The following is a 21,817-nucleotide window of genomic DNA, read 5'->3' on the forward strand; positions in this document are numbered from 1 at the left end:
CATACAATAAGACTGGTTTAATATCAAAAGGAATAGCACACAGGCTGCTGTCCTGATTGTTATGCATTTTTCTGCTGAACTAATTGAAAACCTCCATTTTTTTTTTAATTTAAATGAAATTGCTGCAGAATTTCCCACCTGCCCCAGAATCCAGAGACCTTTTTGCAGAATGGGCTTGGGTATGACCTGCAGCGATGGGGCGAAAGTGAGCAAAAAGAGGCTGAATATTGTGAGAACTTTCCCGAAGTGGGAGGCTGAATTTTCAGAAGTGACTAGTGATTTTGAGTACCAAACTTGAGACTTCATAAAGAGGCCTGATTTTCAGACAGCACTGAACACTTCTCCCCTGAAGATCAAGCCCCTTGAAAGTGTCTCATGTTGGGCAACCACAATCACTGGTCAATTTTGGAAATCTTGCACGAGATCTATTAGACTGTGGATTAGTTTCCTTGGGAAAAGCAGTGGAGACTCCACTGCCTGGACAAAGCACTGTGGAGGACCAGTTCTTTGCTGGCTGGGGCAACAGGGAGGCAGAGAGCGGTGACCTATAGCCTTTCCGTCATCCCAGGGACGATGTAACTCTGCTACAGGTGAGTGCTAACAGCTTCTGGGGCCTGAAGTCTCACATAGTCACTCCTAAGGAGAACTCACATGAATGGATAAGCATCTAGTGGGTACTCTGAGCCTTTAGCGCTTCCCCCATCACTAGTGCACTGATCTAGTCGCTGGAAAATAAAATGCTTCGACATGCAGTGTATTTTTTCAGCTCCTGCTTTCTCCTTGTGCATCTTCCTGACTCTTCTTCCTTCTTGCAGGGATGACAGCGATCCCATGTGCATGTCTGGGCATATTCCTGGGCGGTCTCCTGGTGAAGAAGCTCAGCCTGTCTGCTCTAGGAGCCATCAGGATGGCCATGCTCGTTAACCTAGTGTCCACAGCTTGCTATGTCTCTTTCCTATTCCTGGGCTGTGACACGGGGCCCGTAGCTGGGGTTACTGTTCCCTATGGAAACAAGTGAGTACAGAGAGAATTTCAGCTCCATCTCCCACCTCCAGCCCTATGATACCACCCAGGAAGTATAGCACAGCGGTGTTAGCTAAACTAACCTGCTCTTTTCAGTGCTGTTTCTCTATTTTTCTAGGGTTTTATACCACCTACATCACTGATATTTGAGTGATTCTAGGATTAAGTTGTATGAAGTGCTGATGTAGCTGTTAGTCCCAGGATGTTGGAGAGACAAAGTGGGTGAGGCACAGGCCAACTTTCTCATTTCCCCGGGGATGCTTGACCCCTGCTCCATCCCAGGCCCCGCCCCCACTCCACCTCTTCCCCCAAAGTCCCACCCCCGCTCTGCCCCACCTCTTCCTGCCCCATTCTGCTCCCTCCCCGAGCATGCCCCACCCACGCACCTCCCCCTGAACAGCTGATTGCGGCGGGCAGGAGGCGTGGGGAGGCTGATCAGTGGGGCCACCGGTGGGTGCTCAGCACCAGCCCTGGAGCACCCACAGAGTTGGCGCCTGTGGCGTGAGGTAATATCTTTTACTGCACCAACATCTGTTTATTGATATTACCTCACCCACCTTGTCTCTCTAGGAGTAAGTAACAGTGTAGAGTAATAGTGTTACAGTAAATGCATTCCTGGCACAAGTGGGGAGGACTCCATTGAAGTCAGTGGAGTGGCACCCACTTCCACCGTGGCTGTATTAGGCCCATTCTATAGAAGTGTCTTGGGGGGAGTCGGAACAATAACAAGTTTGAGAGCCGAATTCCACTGAGCTTAACTGAAACTGACCCAAGTGGCTCGAAACATGAGGCCAGATTCTGCTCTCAAGTAGGCTGGTGTAAACACAGAGTGAAAGCACTGAAATAAGTGGAGCCACTCCAGCCTGATCTTTGCAAGTGCTAAGCACCTACCTATCCCACTGAAATCTAGGGAAATTGTGGGTGCTTTTACTGAGGTGGCCTAAAGGGGATTTAGGAGTCAAATTCTAGGCACACAGTTTTGGACGTTTGGGGCCTGTATGATGAGCAAAAGGCGCTTTCCCACTTGCTGCTTGGCTGCAGGTGAGACCCATTTTGAGGCAGGGTATTAGGACTCAGGAGGCCCCGCAGAGCTGGGTCCTAACACAGATAGAATGATTCTGTATTTCCAAAGTTTCTCAGCATGGGACAGTGGCTCTTTGAGGAGGAAAACGTCAGCACATCTTCAGCTTGCTGTTGTTGTGCTAGGTAAATACAACCCCTCCTGTCCTGGAGGTCTGATCCCAGGGCTGAGACAACGCCCACACAACTTCACATTAGATTTTTCCAGCACCATCCTGAGCCACCCTGGGGAGATGGTGGGAGCCTGAAATAATGAACCTCAATGTGTTTCTGTCACAGAAGGAGCATATGGCCTCAGGTCCCTTCTGCTGGCACCCAAACACCCCACCCACCCTTCTCTCCCTTTGTTTGCAGTGGTTGGCTAAGCCCCCTTCGTGTGACGCTTCTCAGAAAAGCCAGCTGGCGTTATTGCACTGTGCATCCATTTCTGATTCTGATTCTTTTGCAGATCAGCTCCGACTTTGCCCTTGGACCCATATTCCCCCTGCAATAACAACTGTGAATGCCAAACCGATTCCTTCACTCCAGTTTGTGGGGCAGATGGGATCACCTACTTGTCCGCCTGCTTCGCGGGCTGCAGGAGCACGGTAATTGTCATGATTTACTCAACATCTCCTATCCATGTGTGGTTGTGAGGTTAGTGTATATACAGTAAGAGTCATTCATTTACAACTGAGGATGTCTGAAGGCCCCAGAGATTGACTTCTTCTTATTATTATTATGTGGATTACCATAGTACCTTGGAGCCCCAGCAATGGATCAGGCACCCATTGCGCTAGGTGCTTTACAAACACAGAACAAAAAGATAGTCTCTGCCCCAAGGAACTTGCAATCTAAGTTTAAGACAAGAGACAACAGATGGATACAGACAGATGGGGAAGCACAAGGAAAATGAAACAACGTTGGTCAATGATCGGCAGTGGTCTATCCATACCAACAGCCATGACCATTGTCAAGTATTTGGTAGGTGTCACGTCAAAGGAGAGTTGAGGAGGACTCTGAAGGAGGATCATGAGTTAGTTTTTGCACCTCCCAAGCTTAGGGGGCAGCATGGGAGAAAACGCAAAGGTGCTTTTTTGAAAATGTAACAAGTGAGCGATGGAGGCTGGTATCAGGGCCAATCAGAGGTGAGCATTGACAGCTCAGTCATGAATGAGACATGATAGGTGGGGTGAGGGTTGACTGTGAAGGGCCTCGCTGAATCTTCGCACCTAAGAGTGAGAGAAACTGAGTACCTCATTTTTTATTCTCTCATGCAAATGTCCTGTTAGCTCTGGCTGTGGTCCAATGGGATCGTCTCTAAGTGAGGAGGGAGCTCCCTTCTCCTCTCCACCATCCACGGGACTCTGTGCTCTTGGGTGCACATGTGGTGCTTGTCTCCTCTTAGCCCAGAGGCTCTGTGGGAAGCCACGTCATGGGCAGAATCATCAAAGGGAGACCACAGGCAGAGCTACGGGACGGTCTGCACTTGCCACCTGGCTTCTAGCCTCTCAAATGTGATGAAAATCAGCTCACCCACAGCTCCCTACTGCAAATGCAAATCAGTCAGACACCAAAATAGAGAGAGCACAACTCGAAGGCCGACCAACCAGCCTGTGGCAGAGTCTAGTCCCATCATGGGGACTACTGGGTTCTGTTACCGTCAGGTCATACAGACATCTCGTTTCTTGTTTCTGCTCACTCCCATTTCTCCTTCCCTTGTTCCTCCCCTCCCTCCTGCTGTCCCCTGGTGCTGCCTTCCCCATTTCCTCTTCTCGCTCCTTCCCTCCATTTCTTCTGTTTCCTCTCCTCTTTCACTCACTTCCTGTCCTCCTCTCCTCTCTGAGTCAACACCAAGAGCAGGGGAGCAAATGAAGAACGGGGCCTCCAGCAACCCCCTGAAATTAATAGCCATGGGTATTCTGTATCCCCAAAACCTAAGGGTTTATTTCATTTAGAAAATGCAAACCCTCTCTGTGTGAAGGAGACCTGCTATTTGGGGTCTCAGAATCTCCTAAGATGCCTGTTAAGATAAGGAATCTCTTACGATATCTTGAGCCTCTCCTTTCCATTCTGTAATGTGTGGACAGTTCGGATTGGTCTTAAAACACTCCAGCAGGAAGCGTAAATCCCCACTTCTCAGGGAAAATTCTCCCCTTCTCCATTGTGCCAAAAGCACAGATGGGAGAGTCCAGAGACGTACCCGCTGTGCTGCTGGCGGGTCCGCGGGAGGGGCAGGCCACTCCAAAGAGCAGGCTGGTGCTTTAGGAAAAGAGAGAGGGGAGATATCAAACCCAAATGGTGAGGTGTGTAGCAAAGCCTTGGTTCCTTCCCTGAAGGGCCTAATGGACCTGGAGGCGCCAGGAAGCTGAGAGAAAAGCTCCCGACTAACAAGTGAAGAATCACCGCAGCAGCTGAACAGAAATCTTGTCTCCATTAGCTCCCTTGCTCCGTGGAGCCGCGGCATTGGCACTTTGACTTCATGGCCATCTTTACAGAGTCAGAGAGCGTCAGTAGGCAGGTGCTACATTGGCAATTTTTACTTGCCAGAGGGAGTGGCATCTATGACAGGTGAATTTGGATGGTCCTCCATTTAGCCCTCTAGTTAGTGCATTGCTAGATGTCTCTAAGTGCCCCTCTGGCCCAGACAAGCAGAATTCTGGGAGCTGAAGGTGACCCTTCTCTGTCTGTGTTCATCTCCAGACACATCCTCAGATCCTCACTTTGCTTTTACACCATCCTTTCCCAAGTCAGACTCATTCAGTAAGGGTTCACCTCTCTGTGGGTAAACTGCAACCTCTACCTCAGGGCATTGCAAGTAAACTGTACAAGGACAAGTGTGCGGCGGGGAGGGGGACAACAAGTGGGTGCATATTTGGACTTCTTCTTTACTACCCTAACTTCTGGCTTCCCACTCAAGCAACTGACTTGTTTGCATTCTACTGAGATGAGTGAAATGGCTTCTGAGCTACCGAAGTGTTTAGCCGCAAAGGAGATAGCATGATGCCAACTCCTGGATCTTCATTTTATAGCTAAGAAAATAATTTTATCTGGGATCATTGGATGCAAAGCTGCAGAAGCTGTACATGTTAATCTCATGCGTTTCCTCTGTCATTTGCCTTACAACTAGCACTTCACTTCAATATGATTGTTTAGACAGCAAAACTTTTGGCACGGAGCAAAGTGTCAGTAGGAAAGAAGCATCCACCTGCTGTGCCAAAATCATTCATTGGCAAGGAGAAAAATAATGCTAGCTAGTGGCAGGGTGTAAAAGTTGCATTTACACTGTATTGCTCAAAGCAAACCAATTGCTCCTTAGAAATGAGCATAGTAAAGAAAATTCAGACTCTCTCTCCAGGAATTGTTTCAAGTCTCTCTGCTATGTAACTATCAGAGCTAACCTTCTATAAGCATAAACCCATCCAGCAAAAGTCTCCCTCTCTCTTCCTCCCTTTCCTCTTTCTCACTTGCTCTCTCCAGTTTAACCTCTTCATTGGCACCATCATCTTGGCTTTTTCAAAGTAGTGGTTTTGGACATGAATTAATGAAGCAACAGCATCCTCTGGAAAGGGCATTATCAAGAATTATGGACCAGTTTGGCCATGTAATGGCCCTGAAGCAACGCCAAATTGCTTTAAGCCCATAATCCAGAAAATGACCTGTCTAGAGGGTTTTGTGGCTATTATATATGTGTGATGAGCCAAGAGTTGCTTTTTACTGGGGCATAAAATTCTCTGAATGTTTTATTTAACTTTACTGCACTGTATGTGTCCAGTCATGTATCTCTGCTTTCCCTTTCTGTGAATGGTCTCTAATGGTATTTTGTAGTCTACTGAGTTAGTTTACCTTTCTCGTATGAATGCCATTGTTCTTTGTGATGAAACTGGTCTGCAGAGAGGCTTTGGGTTTATTAGTGCTAAAGGGGCGTAGGGGTGGCGCTTTTATTTCAGCGAATTCTTTTTCTAACCAGTCCTCTACTCTCAGTGACCCTTGTGAGTTAAGCCATTGTCCATATATCTTTTTTTGTTTCATGGTGTTGTTTTTCTATTTCCCCTTTGGCTGGGGGAATATGCATTCCAAATCTAATGTTGTAGCACTGAAGTCTTAGGGATTCACATCAACATGCCAGCCTGTTCCTAACCAATCAGAGCCAGGTTTTTAAAACCACAACACATGGGTCATTTGCACACATAATTTCCACAAGAAATTGAGGCCCCTGGGTGTGCAAATTTTGTACACGTGCACGTTCAAAAATCTCATTCCTGGTGCATGAGCTGTTGAGCTGCAGAAAGACAAAAGTTCCATTTACAACAGAATGGTGATGGGATTGCAGAGTAGTTCAGGAAAATCAATAGCAATTTGGCACATGCAGCAAAATATTGCCTCTTCATAGAAGAGGATGAAAGTCAGTGTTCGATGTCGGTGTGTTACTATAGCACATGTTACAGTGTCGGTAACAAAGGATCAAAGGTCTCCGAGGGAAGAACTCAGAAGAGCACCAAAAAAATTGTTGCATTCAGTTCTGTTTACATTAAAGTACTTTGGGATAACAGCTTTGGTGCACGGTGATTGAAACGGGGCAGAGGGGAGAAGGATCAGGCAACGGAGCTACACACACAGGGACTGGGGGATATGCCATGAGCTTCTTACGGATGGTGCAACTGCTGTGTTGATCTGAATTGCCAGCATCCAGGAGGATTCCTGGCCAAATCAGATTCCAGTTCCTATGCAGTCCCTTGTCACTCTCTCTAAAGTAACAAAGCACAGTCTAGCCCTTTACTTACCATAAATGTAGGGAGACTGGATTCTGACCTCATGCTAGCTTTATTCTAGTTTAATTACGTTGACTTCAATAGAGTTACATCAGATTTGGATTCACGTACGTAAGAGCAAAATTGGGCCCGCTGCACAGAAGAGATGGGTCTCTCCTTCCAACTGTATATAAGTCATGTGGAATGATCAGCCAGGTCAGTGCACAGGGATGTGACCCACTTGGCTTCCTGAACAGTCAGCCATCCCCATAACAGATGGGCTAGCAAAGTTAACTCAGGCCCTGTCTATGCTGGGATTTTTGCACCAGGATAGTTACTGCAATGTGAGCATGTTGGTGCAACCCCCCGTGGAGATGCACTATGCAGGGCTTGCATGGCTGAGGTTTACCCTGTTAAGTTGCCAGGACAAGTCACACCAGTAATGCAGCTCATCTGCATTAGAGACTTTGCATTGGTGTAAGTACACCAATATAGTTACACTAGTGTTATTTGCCCTTGTCTAGACGAGCCTTCAGGTGGCCCTGTCACTGCTGGGAGAGGGCCTCTTTACATTCATTAGTGCCTGCCAGCCGTATAGTCACCTGCAGTCATATCATTAACGTTCACCGAGCTCTGAGTTTCTGTTTCTGCCGCACTCCATGCAGTTGTTTTAGAAGGCAATGCTTTCGACTCCTATGCAGAAAAAGAGATCAATGTCAGAAAGAATAGACTGGGGTCCCCACGGATCCGTGCATATGTGGAGGCACTGAACTAGAACATGTGGTCGTGTGGAGCCCTAAAGAAACCCCAGCATAAAAGCAGAGGAATTTCTATTTGAATACTGGAGGTTTGGTTTTATTTTATTTTAGTGCTCCTTTTTCTTACACGCATGTGACCTGCAAGCCTAGCAGCCTTGCAAAGACAGACAAGCAATGAATCATTTATGATAGTTTTTGCTCTGTATTCATTAAGGGATTCCTGGCTATTATTCTGTGCCTTAATTGTGCTGACATCCCCGCCATCAGAAATTCCGGGAGGGGTGAGCGCAAAAACATCTGTGACTGGAAAACAAAGCCTCTTTTGACATCCTGTGCTTGCAGGAAAGATCAAAGGGAATGGGGTTGCTTTTTCCTCCTTCTGATCGCATATTGATAAACTTTATCTTGTCTGACTGCAGCTTTCAGTTCTGTGCAAATCCTTCTAAACTAAGTGGCATCTGTTAGCCCTGTAACACCCTTGAGGTTGGTTCCATAATCACTAGTGTCTCTGCCGCCTTCCCTTTGATACCTAGCTCGCTGTGAGAGTAGGCACACATCCTGGTACGCTCCCTGCCATCGTTGAAGACGCCAGAATGAGGCAGTTGAACCCGCAGCAGCGAAATGTGCCTTCTTGAAATGCACAGCCAGGGGTATATTGGGAAGTAGTTGTAACTTTAATATGGCAATATTTTATCATGATGAAGGTACACAGATCCTTCCTTTCTTCTTTTCACAAGGGTCCAATTTGGTGGTAATTTTCTTACAGACACATTTGTTTGGGATGCGAAAGGACAGGAAGCCAAGAACAAGGAGGAGGAGAAGCTACCCTGCCAGTAGAATGCATTGGAGCTGGAGTTCTTTTGAAAAGCTTTTCCAAACCAGCTCAGCAAGTGACTTATTAGCAGCTAATTAATTGACCGCTGGAGGGTGCACACTTGCCAGCTGGCAAACCCCTCCTTGTAAAGTGCCTGTTGTTTTGGAAAGCGGGCGTTGTTCTCCCTTCACCTCCGTGCCCTGTGCTCCCTTCCAGAATCTCACTGGCTGCTCATGCCTCAGTTTGGTCCCAGCCGAGAACGCTACAGTAATGCATGGAAAATGCCCCAGTCCTGGTTGCCAAGAGGCCTTCTTGACATTCCTCTGCGTGATGTGTGTTTGCAGCATGATTGGAGCCATGGCACAGACGCCGTCAGTTATCATACTCATCAGGTAAGAGCCATGCTGAGGATCTGATGAGTTGCTTGACTCTCAATCCACCGCTTCTTTCAACAGGCTGCCGCAGATTAATTGAAAACTGAAAGGCTCCTCCCCTGGGTCTAGATCGAGGGGGACCGTGGTGGCCCACAGGCCATGGGTGTGTAGGGAGGATGGACTCCCGGCGCTGAGTGTTTCTGACTACCATTGGAGTTGACAGGAGCCACAGACGCTCAGCAAATCTCAGGATTTGACCCGCTTTGAGTGGGAGGGCACTACAAAATTACCCAGCCTTATACTTTCAGCTGCACTGAATTCACCCTGAGAGTTCCCTTTGGCTTCAATGGGGGCTCGGGCCCCCTGAAAACCAGGCCCCTTATTATGTAGTGCCTAAACCATTTAGGCACTACAAACAAGCAGCTGTAATGGGTTGGGTCACAGAGACCCTTTTGGGAACTGCCACCTGATGTGCCTAGACTACCTCTGAGCCCATTTTCCCTGCCAGCTTAGGACTTCAGTGCCTTGCCTGGTTTGAGCCAGACATGCTAGCCTGCTACAAACACAGACCCAGGTCTGAACCACATCCCCCAAAAGCTGCAGGGTTTACTGAAAACAGCTTAAGAAGTGGTCCTGTCTCCAGCACTCAGATACCCAACTCCCAATGGGGTCCAAACCCCAAATAAATCCATTTTACCCTGTATAAAGCTTATACAGGGTAAACTCATAAATTGTTCACCCTCTATATCACTGATAGAGAGATATGCACAGCTGTTTGCCCCTTCAGGTATTAATACTTACTCTGGGTTAATTAATAAGTAAAAAGTGATTTTATTAAATACAAAAAGTAGGATTTAAGTGGTTCCAAGTAATAACAGACAGAACAAAGTGAATTACCAAGCAAAATAAAATAAAACACTCAAGTCTAAGCCTAGTACAGTAAGAAAACTGAATGCAGATAAAACCTCACCCTCAGATGTTTCAATAAGCTTCTATCACAGACTGGACACCTTCCTAGTCTGGGCACAATCCTTTCCCCTGGCACAGCCCTTGTTTTCAGCTCCGGTGGTAGCTAGGGGATTTCTCATGATTGCTGCCTCCTTTGTTCTGTTCCACCCCCTTATATAGCTTTGGCACAAGGCGGGAATCCTTTGTCCCTCTCTGTGTTCCCACCCCTCCTTCTAAATGGAAAAGCACCAGGTTTAAAATGGATTCCAGTACCAGGTGACACGGTCACATGTCCTGTGAGACACCCGCGCCTTCATTCCTCCCAGCCTGACTCACAGGAAGGCTTGCCTGCAAACAGAGCCATCCACAGTCAATTGTCCTGGTTAATGGGTGCCATCAAGATTCCAAACCACCATTAACGGCCCACACTTTGCATAATTACAGTAGGCCCTCAGAGTTATATGTCATATTTCTAGTTTCAGATACAAGAATGTTACATACATACAAATAGGATGACGACACTCAGTAGATTATAAGCTTTGTAATGATACCTTACAAGAGACCTTTTGCCTGAAGCATATTCCAGTTACATTATATTCACACTCATTAGCACATTTTCATAAAATCATATAGAGTGCAACGTCACAATGCTCATCTCCCATTTAGGCATCTGAAAGAAGCAGCCAGAGTTTCAAAAGATCTCCGCATCCCGAGCACAGTGGCAGCTGCTGGATGCTGTGCACACGTCAATCACTTTGTCTCTGCAGGTCTCTGTTAGGTTCAGCATGACCACATTCATTGCTGGGGTAGCTCCACTTACTTCAGTGTCTAATACTGACCTGAGGAAAGAATAAGGGAATTGATTCTTTGCAGCTCAAGGGGCAAGGAGGGCTGTGAATCTGGTAAGGAGGGGTCCATGCAGGTATGCTGCAAAGGAAAAGGGCAGACCTTGTTCTCCCCATCTGTCTAGAAACCATGAAGTGGAAAGGAAATTAGGAGAGTTCTGCTTCTGTTGCAGGGAATAAATGTGTTAAAGCTAAAATCAGTCAGGTGGCAGGATCGCAGCTGCATGACACCTGCAAGCAGTGGTTTCATGAGGCTTTTTTAGATATAGCCTAGAGATCCTAGGAGGCTGCAAAAAGAAACCCAAAAAGGCCTAGGGATGAATTTATGAGCTAGTGTAGGACAACATGCACGCATCACCAGAAGCGAAAACTCTCATGCTGGCCCAAATGCTGACATCAGTGGGAATTAGAGATGCTCAGTATCTCTCTGGATTTGGCCCAACGTGCATACAAAGACAAAAGCATCATCTCCAACTGAATTACTGTGTGCTATTTCCACACACACACAACTGTCTGCCCCCTGAGATGCATGTGTCTACCTAACTTCGCCTTTATTCAGAATCACTGCATCCATCCATGCCATTGCTTACAGCCTATTCTAATCTGAGGGGCAATAAGCAGATCCATTCTGCGGTCTGGAAAATTCCAGTAAAGTTCAATCAATAGGGTCTGTGTTAGAAACACTTTTGAGTGGATCTCAGGCAGATCGCTTATGTGAGGGCAGGTCTCCCCGCAGAGAATAGAATGAGATATTCCACCTACTAGTTCATTTCTCTCCTGGCATCTGTAGTAGCTAAACGGAAATCAAATTTTCAGTGATCAATATTGTGGCAAAGGTAATTTGAGGCTTGAAGGGTTCTTTGTTGAGAGAAATTATCAGCACTCGTAGGATCCTGAACATAGTCTTCTTAATGTGCATCTTCAAATACAACAAGCCAATGTCCAGGTGGGAAAGAGAACACAAGAGAAAAGTGGAAATGTTCAAAAACTTCACTTCACAACCCTTTGAAATTGACAATTCACAGCCCTGAAAGTCATATCTTAACTATATTCCTGCCAGAACCACCAATATCTATCATAAATGCACAGAAGAAGAGACAGTGACGGGCCAAGCATCACCTGGTGTTCTGGACACTCCACAGGTTTGAATCAACTGGTTCCACAAACCAATGTCACTTGGTATGTGGGTCCCAGGTGTTACTAGTGATGAGTTTGAATTAGAACTCCCAGTTCTCCCAGATCAGCCAAAGTGAAGCCCATCCCTGGCTGACCCGGTTGCAATTGTGCTGAATGCAGCTGAGCAGGGAAGTGTCTTCTCCTGGTCCAGCCAGCAGGGACATATTCAGAGGATTCACCGGGACATCTGGCTCTTTGCACAACCTTGAAGTCTGGTTTAAATGTCCATACTGTAATCTCAGGCTCTGAAGTTTTCAACACAGCCTGGAACCAGATAACTAAGGAGACTATGGGAGATAACTTCATGTCATTCCGGGATGTCCTAACAGTGCTGTGATCAGAGATATAAAGGACGTTTTCGGGACTCTCTGGTGTTATTATTGTTGTTATTTATCCATCACCCAAAGGTGTGGTAAGTGCTACACAGACATAAATTAAGACAGGTGGCACCCTGAAGAGTTTACACCGTTAGAGCTCAATCCCGTACCTATTAGATTCAATGGAAAAATTCACACTAACTTCAGTGGGAGTTAGATAAGATTCTAAATATACAAAAACAGATGGAAGAAAAGGAAGAAAATTAATGCTGGTTGATAAGTATGTTTCACACAGAAAAATTAAAAAAAAAATCCCTCTTCAAATTTTTCAATGAAAAGTCGAAAACTGACAATTTTTCATTTTTTTAACTGAAAACATTGAAAATTTTAAACAAAAATTTAAAAAGCCATTTTTTATTTTAAAAGTTTCAACTGAAAAACTTTAGCCACTTCTAAAACAACCCCAACAAAACAAAACACAACAACCTATGTAAGAAACCTGACTGAGGTTAAGTTTGGTAACCGTCTATTTTTCACTTTTTCCCTCCCTTTCACAGGACCTCCTTTGAGCCAGGCCATTAACCACTGAAATGCCTTTGCAAGTGTTGAGGTAGATTTTTCATCTCTTGAAGTCTTTAAATCAAGACTGGTTGTCTTTCAAAACACTATTCCCCTCCATTGCACATGTACGCAGGCACCCATTTCAAGCACAGGTGTCACTAACAACACCTAACGAGACCATGCAAGGGATTAATAGAAGCAGGGACCGGACACTTTTAAGTTTCCTTTCAACACAGACCTTTTCATCAGGGGTTCATTGCCTTGCTTCCCTGAACCATTATGCTCTGTGGAACATAAAGTGCTGAATAAGAGAATGCACGTTCATGATCAGATTAATCCCTAGTAAAATTCCAATGACTTCAGTGGGTTTATACCAGTGGCATGACTTTAGCCTATAGCATCATATGAATTATGTGAATGGGAAGTTAATGCTTGTTCTTAAGGTGTCTTCAGAGATTAATGCCAGCCAGATAGTGTGGGTTACATTCAAAGTGAAGGGCCACGATTAACCTGGCCTATTATCTTCCCAATTTAAAACTAATCAGAAACTAATCTCACTTTCACAAACATCACCCTGTATGGGCAGGTCGGCGTATCAACCTTTGCTGATCTGGCTGATTTAATAGCTGGACCTGGGAATGACAAGTTGGTCATTTGTCCTCCCTGCTATTTCACTCACATTCCCTCCACCCCATCTCACACGCAATTAAGTTATAATAAAAAGGATTTTGTTGGTTTATAACCTGCTGATTCAAAGCAGCCGGGGCCTGAAAGATAATACAGGGATTCTATCAATGATAATTTACTGGGATGGATTTACATTTTTTTCCCTTCCAGTGACAAGATTAGTTCCCATTATTAACAACGCAGCTAAATTCCAGAACCCATCATGCAGCTGCAGTTGCAGTTATTTTTCAGGCTTCAGGCAGATGGACCAAGGGGGAAGAAAAAGAGAAGAAGCCTGTTAATGATTTTCTGAAGAGGTGACAGTGGCGTCCTGATTGACAGCAAAGCACAGCGACGGGGTTTGTTAATGAAAGCAGTATGGTAACAATCAATTTTCCTCTCTCCCTTTCTCCTCTGTACAGAACAGTGAGCCCTGAACTTAAGTCTTATGCTTTGGGTGTGCTTTTCCTGCTGCTCCGTTTGCTAGGTACGTGCAGTGATTTCTTCTTTCTTCCCCCACACCCTAAAAAGTAACTAAATGTTTATATGTGCGTCAAGGTGTGAGTGCCCATTGATTCCCCCTCTTTGGATGTTGAACGCCTGTCCTATGCTGTCATTTATCATTGGGGTCTGAAGCGAGGAGATCCAAATCCTTTCTCTGCAGTGCGGATGGAAAGGCCTCCAAGGGTCATGGCACATGGCTCTCCTGCCATTTCAATCACGCTCGTGTTGGAAATCGTGGTGTTGAGTGAGATAGCCTCCCTCCCAGCTAGTTAATTCTCCACAGTCATTATTAACATGTCAGCTGCTTGTGAAATTACTTCTTTACTGTGCTGCTGACTTACAGGGATAAACAATTTCACACCACTTTGAGGATAGGAGCTTTGTTATTCCATTGGGTGGCAGCTGAGTCCTCCTGGTCTCTGTGGGAGGAAAACAAAAGGAAAAAAAAAACAGGCTTTATCTCAATGCTGTTGCCGGGTTTAATCTCCCATTAAAATACATTTGGTCAAACCGTTGGATCAATGTATGTCTCTTCATGCCTGAATAAAAGAGAAAACGTTATCTGTAATTGTCTTTTCCCTTGTAACGGGATGACTGTGGGGGAGTGGGCTTAAAGGCACAGACCCTGTTTCTCAGAACTTTGGACCTCATTCTGTCTGATGCATTGCTCTGGGGTCGGTCTCACTGATGTGTTCTGTTGGTATTCTACTCGTGGGTTTCTGCTGATTCAGTGGGCCAGACTTCACTCTCACCCAGTAGGAGTGGAATAGTCCCTTATTCTATGAGTGCTCCCAGTGATTTCACTGAGCAAGGTGCAATTCAATATGAGTAGATATGTCAGAATCTAGCTCAATGTTAGTTTTTTGCAGCGTAGATCCATCTACTGTGTGATTGTAGTAGAAGGATTTTACCCCATACTATGACAGTGTGGTATAGACGGAAGTGCCACTATTCCAATGAAGTCCTTCAGGATTTGGCTACTCGTTTCTTCTCTACTAGGCGATTATTTACTTGTGCAGTTTGGAATCATAGAATATCAGGGTTGGAAGGGACCTCAGGAGGTCATCTAGTCCAACCCCCTGCTCAAAGCAGGACCAACCCCCAATTTTTGCCCCAGATCCCTAAATGGCCCTCTCAAGGATTGAACTCACAACCCTGGGTTTAGCAGGCCAATGCTCAATCTACTGAGCTATCCCTTCATTGGCCTTCACTAGGGCAGCCTTTTTTCTTTCATAGAGAGGGGCTTAAAACCCCACAGTCCCATGTATCCCACTGAATGGTCTCTGAGTGCAAGGTCCTTATTTTGCATCAGAATTCTGGTGCCAAGTTTTTCTCCAGGAGCCAGTGAGATCCATGAGCATAAAGGCCCAATCCAGCTTCCACTGAAGTCAATGGGAATCTTTCAGCACTGGTCAAAGGTCTGAAATGCACTCCCTCACCAAAAGCTAAACGCTTTGCTCAGTACTCAGAAAAGAAGAAAACACCACAAGACTTTGGTGGCTGATCCAAAGCCCAGGGAAATCACTGGGAGTCTTCTGGTTGACTTGCATGGACTTTGGGTCAGTCCCTTAATGCATGGTGTTTCCTTTTGCTGTCCATACTGTTTTAGGTTCTTGTCCTGTTCTCAGCTCTTGCAGGTTGAATGCAGAATCCCAAACGCAGGACCTGGCAGTTAAGCAAGGGAGGGATTTTGATTTTACATTCCAAATGTAAATGTATTTGCGATGGTAGTTACTAATTTTGTATTATTGTATTGTAGCTTATTATTACTGTTGTTTGAGAAGTCTGCATGTATGATTCTGTGAGGGCTAGTTTCTGCCACCAGTACTTGGGATAAGAAGCACCTTACTCTTCCATTAGTCCCCTGGACACTGCAGTAACTCTTTTTTGTAGCAAAACACATGCTGCCCTATCGCAGCAGAATCCCTGTGGAATACGATAATACAGCCAGGAGGATATCAGCTCAGCTATGGGGGACTACACGAGGATAAGGTATTACTCAATGTGAGTGAAGATCTCCAAAACGCGCCCTTAATAATTTGAGGTTTTCTGGGTAGGTTGATTTTAAAAGCTTTTTCAGTTCACCTTTCAGCTTAGACTTAAAAGGGGACTAATAATAGCTTCTTCTTGAACCAAAGGAGAGTATTAAATATCTGAGGTACGAGACCCGGAGGTGCAATCTGAGTTAATAGATTTTAGTAAGACAGAGGATGCTTCTTTAAACAGCTCTGCAGTTTCTGCTCTAAAATGTATATAGCAGCAATTTGTTCAACACTTTGCAATAAGAAGTAGAGCATGATTGAATCTCTTTAATATTCACTGTAATAACATGAAACATGATTGAAGTCTCCTGATATCCTGCCAGATGTATTATCTTATTCCATAGGAATTCTGATATGATAGAGCAGCATATTAATGTCTTGGTATGAAAGTGTTACTGTGGGTTCTTAGAAAAGAAACTAAAACAGTTCCGGTGGAGCCCCCATGGTATTGAAAGCTTCAGCTACTGTATAAGAGGCTCTGATATGGAGATTCTTTTCCAAATACCATCTCACTTCTTCATATATGCTGTCATTGAAAGGACCTGAGTTGAAAGTGCATACCTAAATACCCCACTCCTAGTAGCTGGGGAAGTTCAGATCTGGATTGGAACTTTGCATCTCAGGCTTATCTAAAGGTGAAAAAACTTTTGCAAATGGCACAAGTCAAACATGTCTGGTAATTCCATCCTGATTGCATTGGCAACTGTCAGCATTAACTATGCACGACTGAAATGGCAAATAGATTTATGCATGACAATAAGATCCTGGACATTTCCCTTTCCAGATGGTGTTTGCAGTTTGTCCCCAAAACATGCAGCTCAAGTGCAATATCTGGCTACCAATGGAGTTTCTGATAGTCTTGTTTTAAATCCAGCCTCCTAGCATCACTCAGTGTGACACACTGAAAGTGCAAGGCATGTCCATCGAGCCAGGCTTTGGAGGCCATAGACCTCCCTTAATTCCAAAGCACTCTACATGTCAAGTCTAGTCTCACTTGTTGGAAGTCTCTAGCCCTTGTCCTTATGGAGATAGCACTCAAAAAGGTCTTCAACGCAAACTGGTTGCTTGGGTTGAAAGTTTTTCACAGCTGTTTTCCCTAAAGACCTCAGTTTATTCACAGCTCCTATGCAGCTCAGGTTTGGCTCTTGGGGACAATGAAACAGGTCCCAAGAGCTTAAGGATCCCAGGGCGTTTTGTTCATGCCAACATCTAGTTTTTACTCTTATTATGGCACTCTAGAGCCAGTTCAGCGCTGGGAGGGTAAATTGGATTCCATTCTGCCTTGTGTATCATCAACACCATCTGTTAGCTTGGTTCTGGAGCTGAATTTTCAGATCCGAGGTTGAGTTTGTGGTTGTCCACACTCATTTAAAAAGAAAATCACCTTTTAACTTGCAAACCAGCCCAGCTTGATCTGGAAAGCGTTAAGAAAACAAATAGCGAGAGGTGCAGTGTCATTTCTCAGGGCATTACCACACTTTACAGTTGAAGGGAATATCTTTTTGTTGGCCAGTTATCTGTTTTTATTTACTGGTTTATATCCCTGGTGTTAATAACTGATTAAAGGAAGTACTGAAAGCTGACATAGCCTGATAACTTCTGCATTTATTAGCCAATGTGAAAGATCAAACAAAAATCTGCAGAGTTCTAGTCATTAACAGAGTGAAATAAAGAGGTTTCACATCCCAGAGGCAAAGGAGAAGGCAAACAAAGTATTTGTATTCCTGCCATATATTGTCATACAGCAAAGAAATGGCATTCATGTCAAGCTAAGGAATGGTGTCTCATTTATGCCAAGAAATCCAGGATTAATGGTGAAGCTTGATCCTTAATTCATCAGCCCTCTGCCAGATAGTGCAACCCATATGTCTCTCTGTCTACATACGTATTTCTAGAGCTCCAGTCACCTCAGTATCTGGAAATGGGGTGTTGGCCAAATTCCAGTAGGAGAAATTATGTTCTGCCAACCTAAAATTGGCTCTGTTGTTTTGTTGGAGACTATGTTCTTCTTCACTTCCTGTCCTAAACCCTAGCAGTGATGTTAGTAATCAGTTTTAAATCAATGTTGTTTTCCACTACCCAAAAATATCTTAGAGGTGAATGAAATGATTCCTACTACATAAAGCTTCCAGAACTTTCTTTTGATTGTTAAGGTGTGCACAAATGCCAATTTATGTGCTCAAAGGTGGGATTTAAATCTCCTCTTTTGGTGCCCACTGTCTGTAAAGCACTTGTGGATCTTGTCAGAATGAAAGACATTTATGTATTTGATTATATAAGACTGAAGACCCCTGCAGTATCCAAGCAGAAAGGGGAACCCAAAGATTGTATTGCTGAGTGAGTTTAATGAGACTTCGGGCATTGCTTTAAGGTCATGGCCCTGTTGTGAACCACTCGCAGCAGAGTTCAGCTGAGAAATGCTGATTTGCCCTTAACTGCAGTGATTCAAGGAGAGAGTTCTGCTGTGATATTTCACTTTGTGGGATAATGACAGAATCACTTTCTTTCAGGTCCATTCCCGTGCACTTATTAGAGATCATTCTCCCTCTTCCTTAGATCCTAAATCTGGACGCCCCCAAACTTGGGGAAAGTTCAGATCTGGATCTGAACTCCACAGCTAATTTCAGACTTTGTAGTGGACTTCAGGAAAACCCTGGATGCGAACACCATGAACCATCCAGAGCCAAGTTTCATAGCTTAGGCCCCTCTCTGCTTCTTTATGAAACTCTGTGACCAGCCTTAATAGGCTATGTTCAAACAGCAAATCAGAAGTGTAAGGACAAACGACTTAAAACTGAGTTGTGGTGTTTGTGGGATAGTGAGCGATCCCCTCCATAACTGTTGAACCCGGGCCAGTTCTTCAGGGGATCACGTGGGGTGACAGTCCCCACCAGATATGTTTAGTTTGCCTTGGAATTAGAGATCCTGAGAGAACCACAAGATTTGTCGGCATCCACCAGCCTTAATTAAAAATCCCCTTTGCACTCACTATGGCTGAGTCCTGTCCCTTTACCCCAAGGGTCACTACAGCATGATATGTCTCTTTTATTTTGACAGGTTTTATCCCGCCACCCTTGATCTTTGGGGCTGGAATTGACTCAACATGTCTGTTCTGGAGCACGTTTTGCGGCGAGCAAGGAGCCTGCGTATTGTATGACAATGTCGTCTATAGATACCTGTATGTTAGCATTGCTATAGCTCTGAAATCTTTCGCATTCATCTTATACACAACCACCTGGCAGTGCTTGAGGAAAAACTATAAAAGATACATCAAGAACCATGAAGGTGGGCTGAGCACTAGTGAATTCTTTGCCTCTACTCTCACTCTAGACAATCTGGGGCGGGACTCTGTGCCCCAAAACCAGTCACAGAGGACAAAATTTATCTATAACCTTGAAGATCACGAATGGTGTGAAAACATGGAGTCTGTTTTATAGTGACTAAGGATGGATGAACTCTATATTAATAATATATGGGTCCTTTTTAATTAAAAGAGAGAGAGAGAATAAAATTTAAAAAACAGGAAACTTTTGTCCTTTTCTCAAAAATCAGAGCCAAGGATTCAGAATAACAAAATCTTTTAATGGGATCATTTTTGAAATCCTGCCGGAGTGCTGGAGAGAACACGAAACCACTTCTGTTGGGTACCAGCCCCTTTGATGATGGTACAATCTTCCAGGATAGAATCACCTGCAAGGGCATTGGGAGCTGCAAACCCAGGGTTTTGTCGGAGACCTCATCAGATGGACATTCTTGGGCACCTGGTGAGAAGAAACAAGCAAATAACAGCAATTCCAGAATAAGCGTTAGTGACTCTGCATGCCATTAGGGATCTGTGTGGCCCTGTCATCTCTGCAATATGGGCTAAAGGGTTAGCCAGTCTGGGTGCTGTTGAAGTCCAATGCACTCTCTCAGTGATGTCAGAGAGGGAAGAGTGCTGGAGTTATTAAACTACTTACACTCTGTCACCAGCCATGATTCCATGTTAGATACTTTGAATGCGTCCGTATACCCTCTAGCCAGCACACATTGATGGTCAAAAGGCTCCACTGTCCTTCCAGCAGACCTCAGATTTCGGTTCTCTGTGAATGGCTGTGCTCAGATCTTTAAAACCCAGTAAAGTTCAAGTCATTTGCTTACACTTGCCAAATGTTCTGTCATTTTTTAAAAAATTCCAAACATTTGTCTGTATAATCCTTTTAAGATTTTTTTTAAACTACTTTCAAATTTATATTAACCCTTAAATCACTGACCGTGTTCGATAGGGGGAACTTATTATACCAATTGCATTTTTTTTCTGGTTTCTTTTCAATATGCCACAACATCATGCCAGGGATTCAGCTAATCCATTGCATTTTTTTTAATCTGTATGCCTTCTTTCTGATGCACTGTCAAACCAATGAGGACATGCATTATTAAAAAGAAATTAAAAGAGAGAGTGAATGCTCTGTGTCTCTATGAAAATAATTATCAGTTGGAGAATTCTAGTATACTATAATAATTTACAGATTATTTCTTCATATGACATATGGCTCTGTGAATACATAGATGGAGAGACCCTTTGTTTATGTACTCTCCAGTTTTTAAATATATATTATTTGCAGTCAAAGGTCAGATGGGAGTGTTCCTTAAAATTATTGTGTGTGTGTGTGTGAGAGAGAGAGAGAGAGAGAGAGAGAATACTGAGCTCAGTCCTTCAATCCATACTCAGACAATTTCTATTCACATGAGTAGTCCCATTAATTTCAAGGAGACCACTCAAGTGAGGAAACAGTGCAGGATCTGATTTACTAAGGGCCAAATGTTGCCCTTAGAGTTGCATTCAGGGCTCCCATAAAGGGGCAGAATTTTCAAAAGCACCCAAATATTGGCCATTACTCACTTGGACCAGAGTTAGGGCAATACTGAGCACTTTTGAAAATCACACCCAGATTCTATAGGAGATGCCCCCATGGATCCTCGGAAAGAACTGGCATGATCTCTTGAATTAGAGTCTTGTCCAATGCCCTTTGAAATCAAGGGGAGTCTTTCTGTAGACTTCGGTGGGCATTGGATTGGATTTTTCCTATATGATCTTTTTCCAGGACATTCCTACTGTTAAGCAATAAAAAGTGGCTGTGTGTAATGAATTTTCTCCAACCATAATTGAAACCAGCCATGTTTCCAATGGAGTAAATGTCAGTAGCATTTTAAGGGTTAGCATTATTAATTCAAAATCCTGGTTTTTTTGGTTGGTCTTTTAAAGCGGTTGTGAACCTGCAAACATTTAGAAACATAACCCGTCATGTCAGACTAAACACAGGATGTAACTCCCATGTATCCCAGGAGTGGGTGAGCTTCCCAGAGTCATGTTCATTGCTGGCAATGGACACACCAAAATCCTCAGAATGGAACAGTGAGGTTACCTTGCCACTCGTGTTCAGTACCATTTTAGCAGACCTTGCTCTAACTGAGACAATTAAAAGCTGGCAGCATAAGACAATTTCCAGCTGACTTACTTTACTTTACTTTACTGGCGTGTTTTGTAATTTATGCACTGCATTAAATGTTCAGCAACAAAAAGGGCAAAGAACCCAGTATATCAAATAAGCTGCACTGTGCCAAATACTCAACCAATATTATAACTATATATGTTTTTATTCTTGGCTTGGAGCCTTGTTCAGAATCATTTGATAAAGAGAGGAGTGGGAGGGGAGAAAGGAGCATTATGCAGTACCATTTGTATCTATTGGGTGGTAAATGATATTTAGATCAGTTTATTATATCCTGTCTGCTAAAATAGAGATACTGCATCCATAAGCCAATGAATTAAACAAAGGGACAGGTTGCATAACTGTCTCATAAAATATGTATAATTGTCAATTATAAGCCTTTGAAATCTTTCTGTACAGTTTTCCTTATTTTGAAAATGTATTGCTTATAGAATGCTGCCTTTTTCAGATGCTAACTCATCGTTTTATACTAAACACACGCGCGCGT

At 44.2% G+C, this 21,817-nt stretch overlaps 1 protein-coding gene across 1 annotated transcript in view; it reads left to right on the forward strand.

Moving 5' to 3' along the window:
* The window catches only part of SLCO3A1 (solute carrier organic anion transporter family member 3A1), a 207,348-nt gene extending 185,617 nt beyond the window's left edge, over positions 1-21,731 (forward strand). The window contains exons 6-10 of the mRNA XM_077828187.1: positions 816-1,014; positions 2,552-2,690; positions 8,622-8,797; positions 13,715-13,779; positions 18,896-21,731. Of these exons, the coding sequence (XP_077684313.1) occupies positions 816-1,014; positions 2,552-2,690; positions 8,622-8,797; positions 13,715-13,779; positions 18,896-19,275 (959 nt within the window). The 3' untranslated portion in view covers positions 19,276-21,731. The remainder of the gene's footprint in view (positions 1-815; positions 1,015-2,551; positions 2,691-8,621; positions 8,798-13,714; positions 13,780-18,895) is intronic.
* The last annotated feature ends 86 nt before the right edge of the window (positions 21,732-21,817 follow it).

Source organism: Eretmochelys imbricata, chromosome 10, assembly GCF_965152235.1.
Source record: "Eretmochelys imbricata isolate rEreImb1 chromosome 10, rEreImb1.hap1, whole genome shotgun sequence".
Taxonomy (NCBI): domain Eukaryota; kingdom Metazoa; phylum Chordata; order Testudines; family Cheloniidae; genus Eretmochelys; species Eretmochelys imbricata.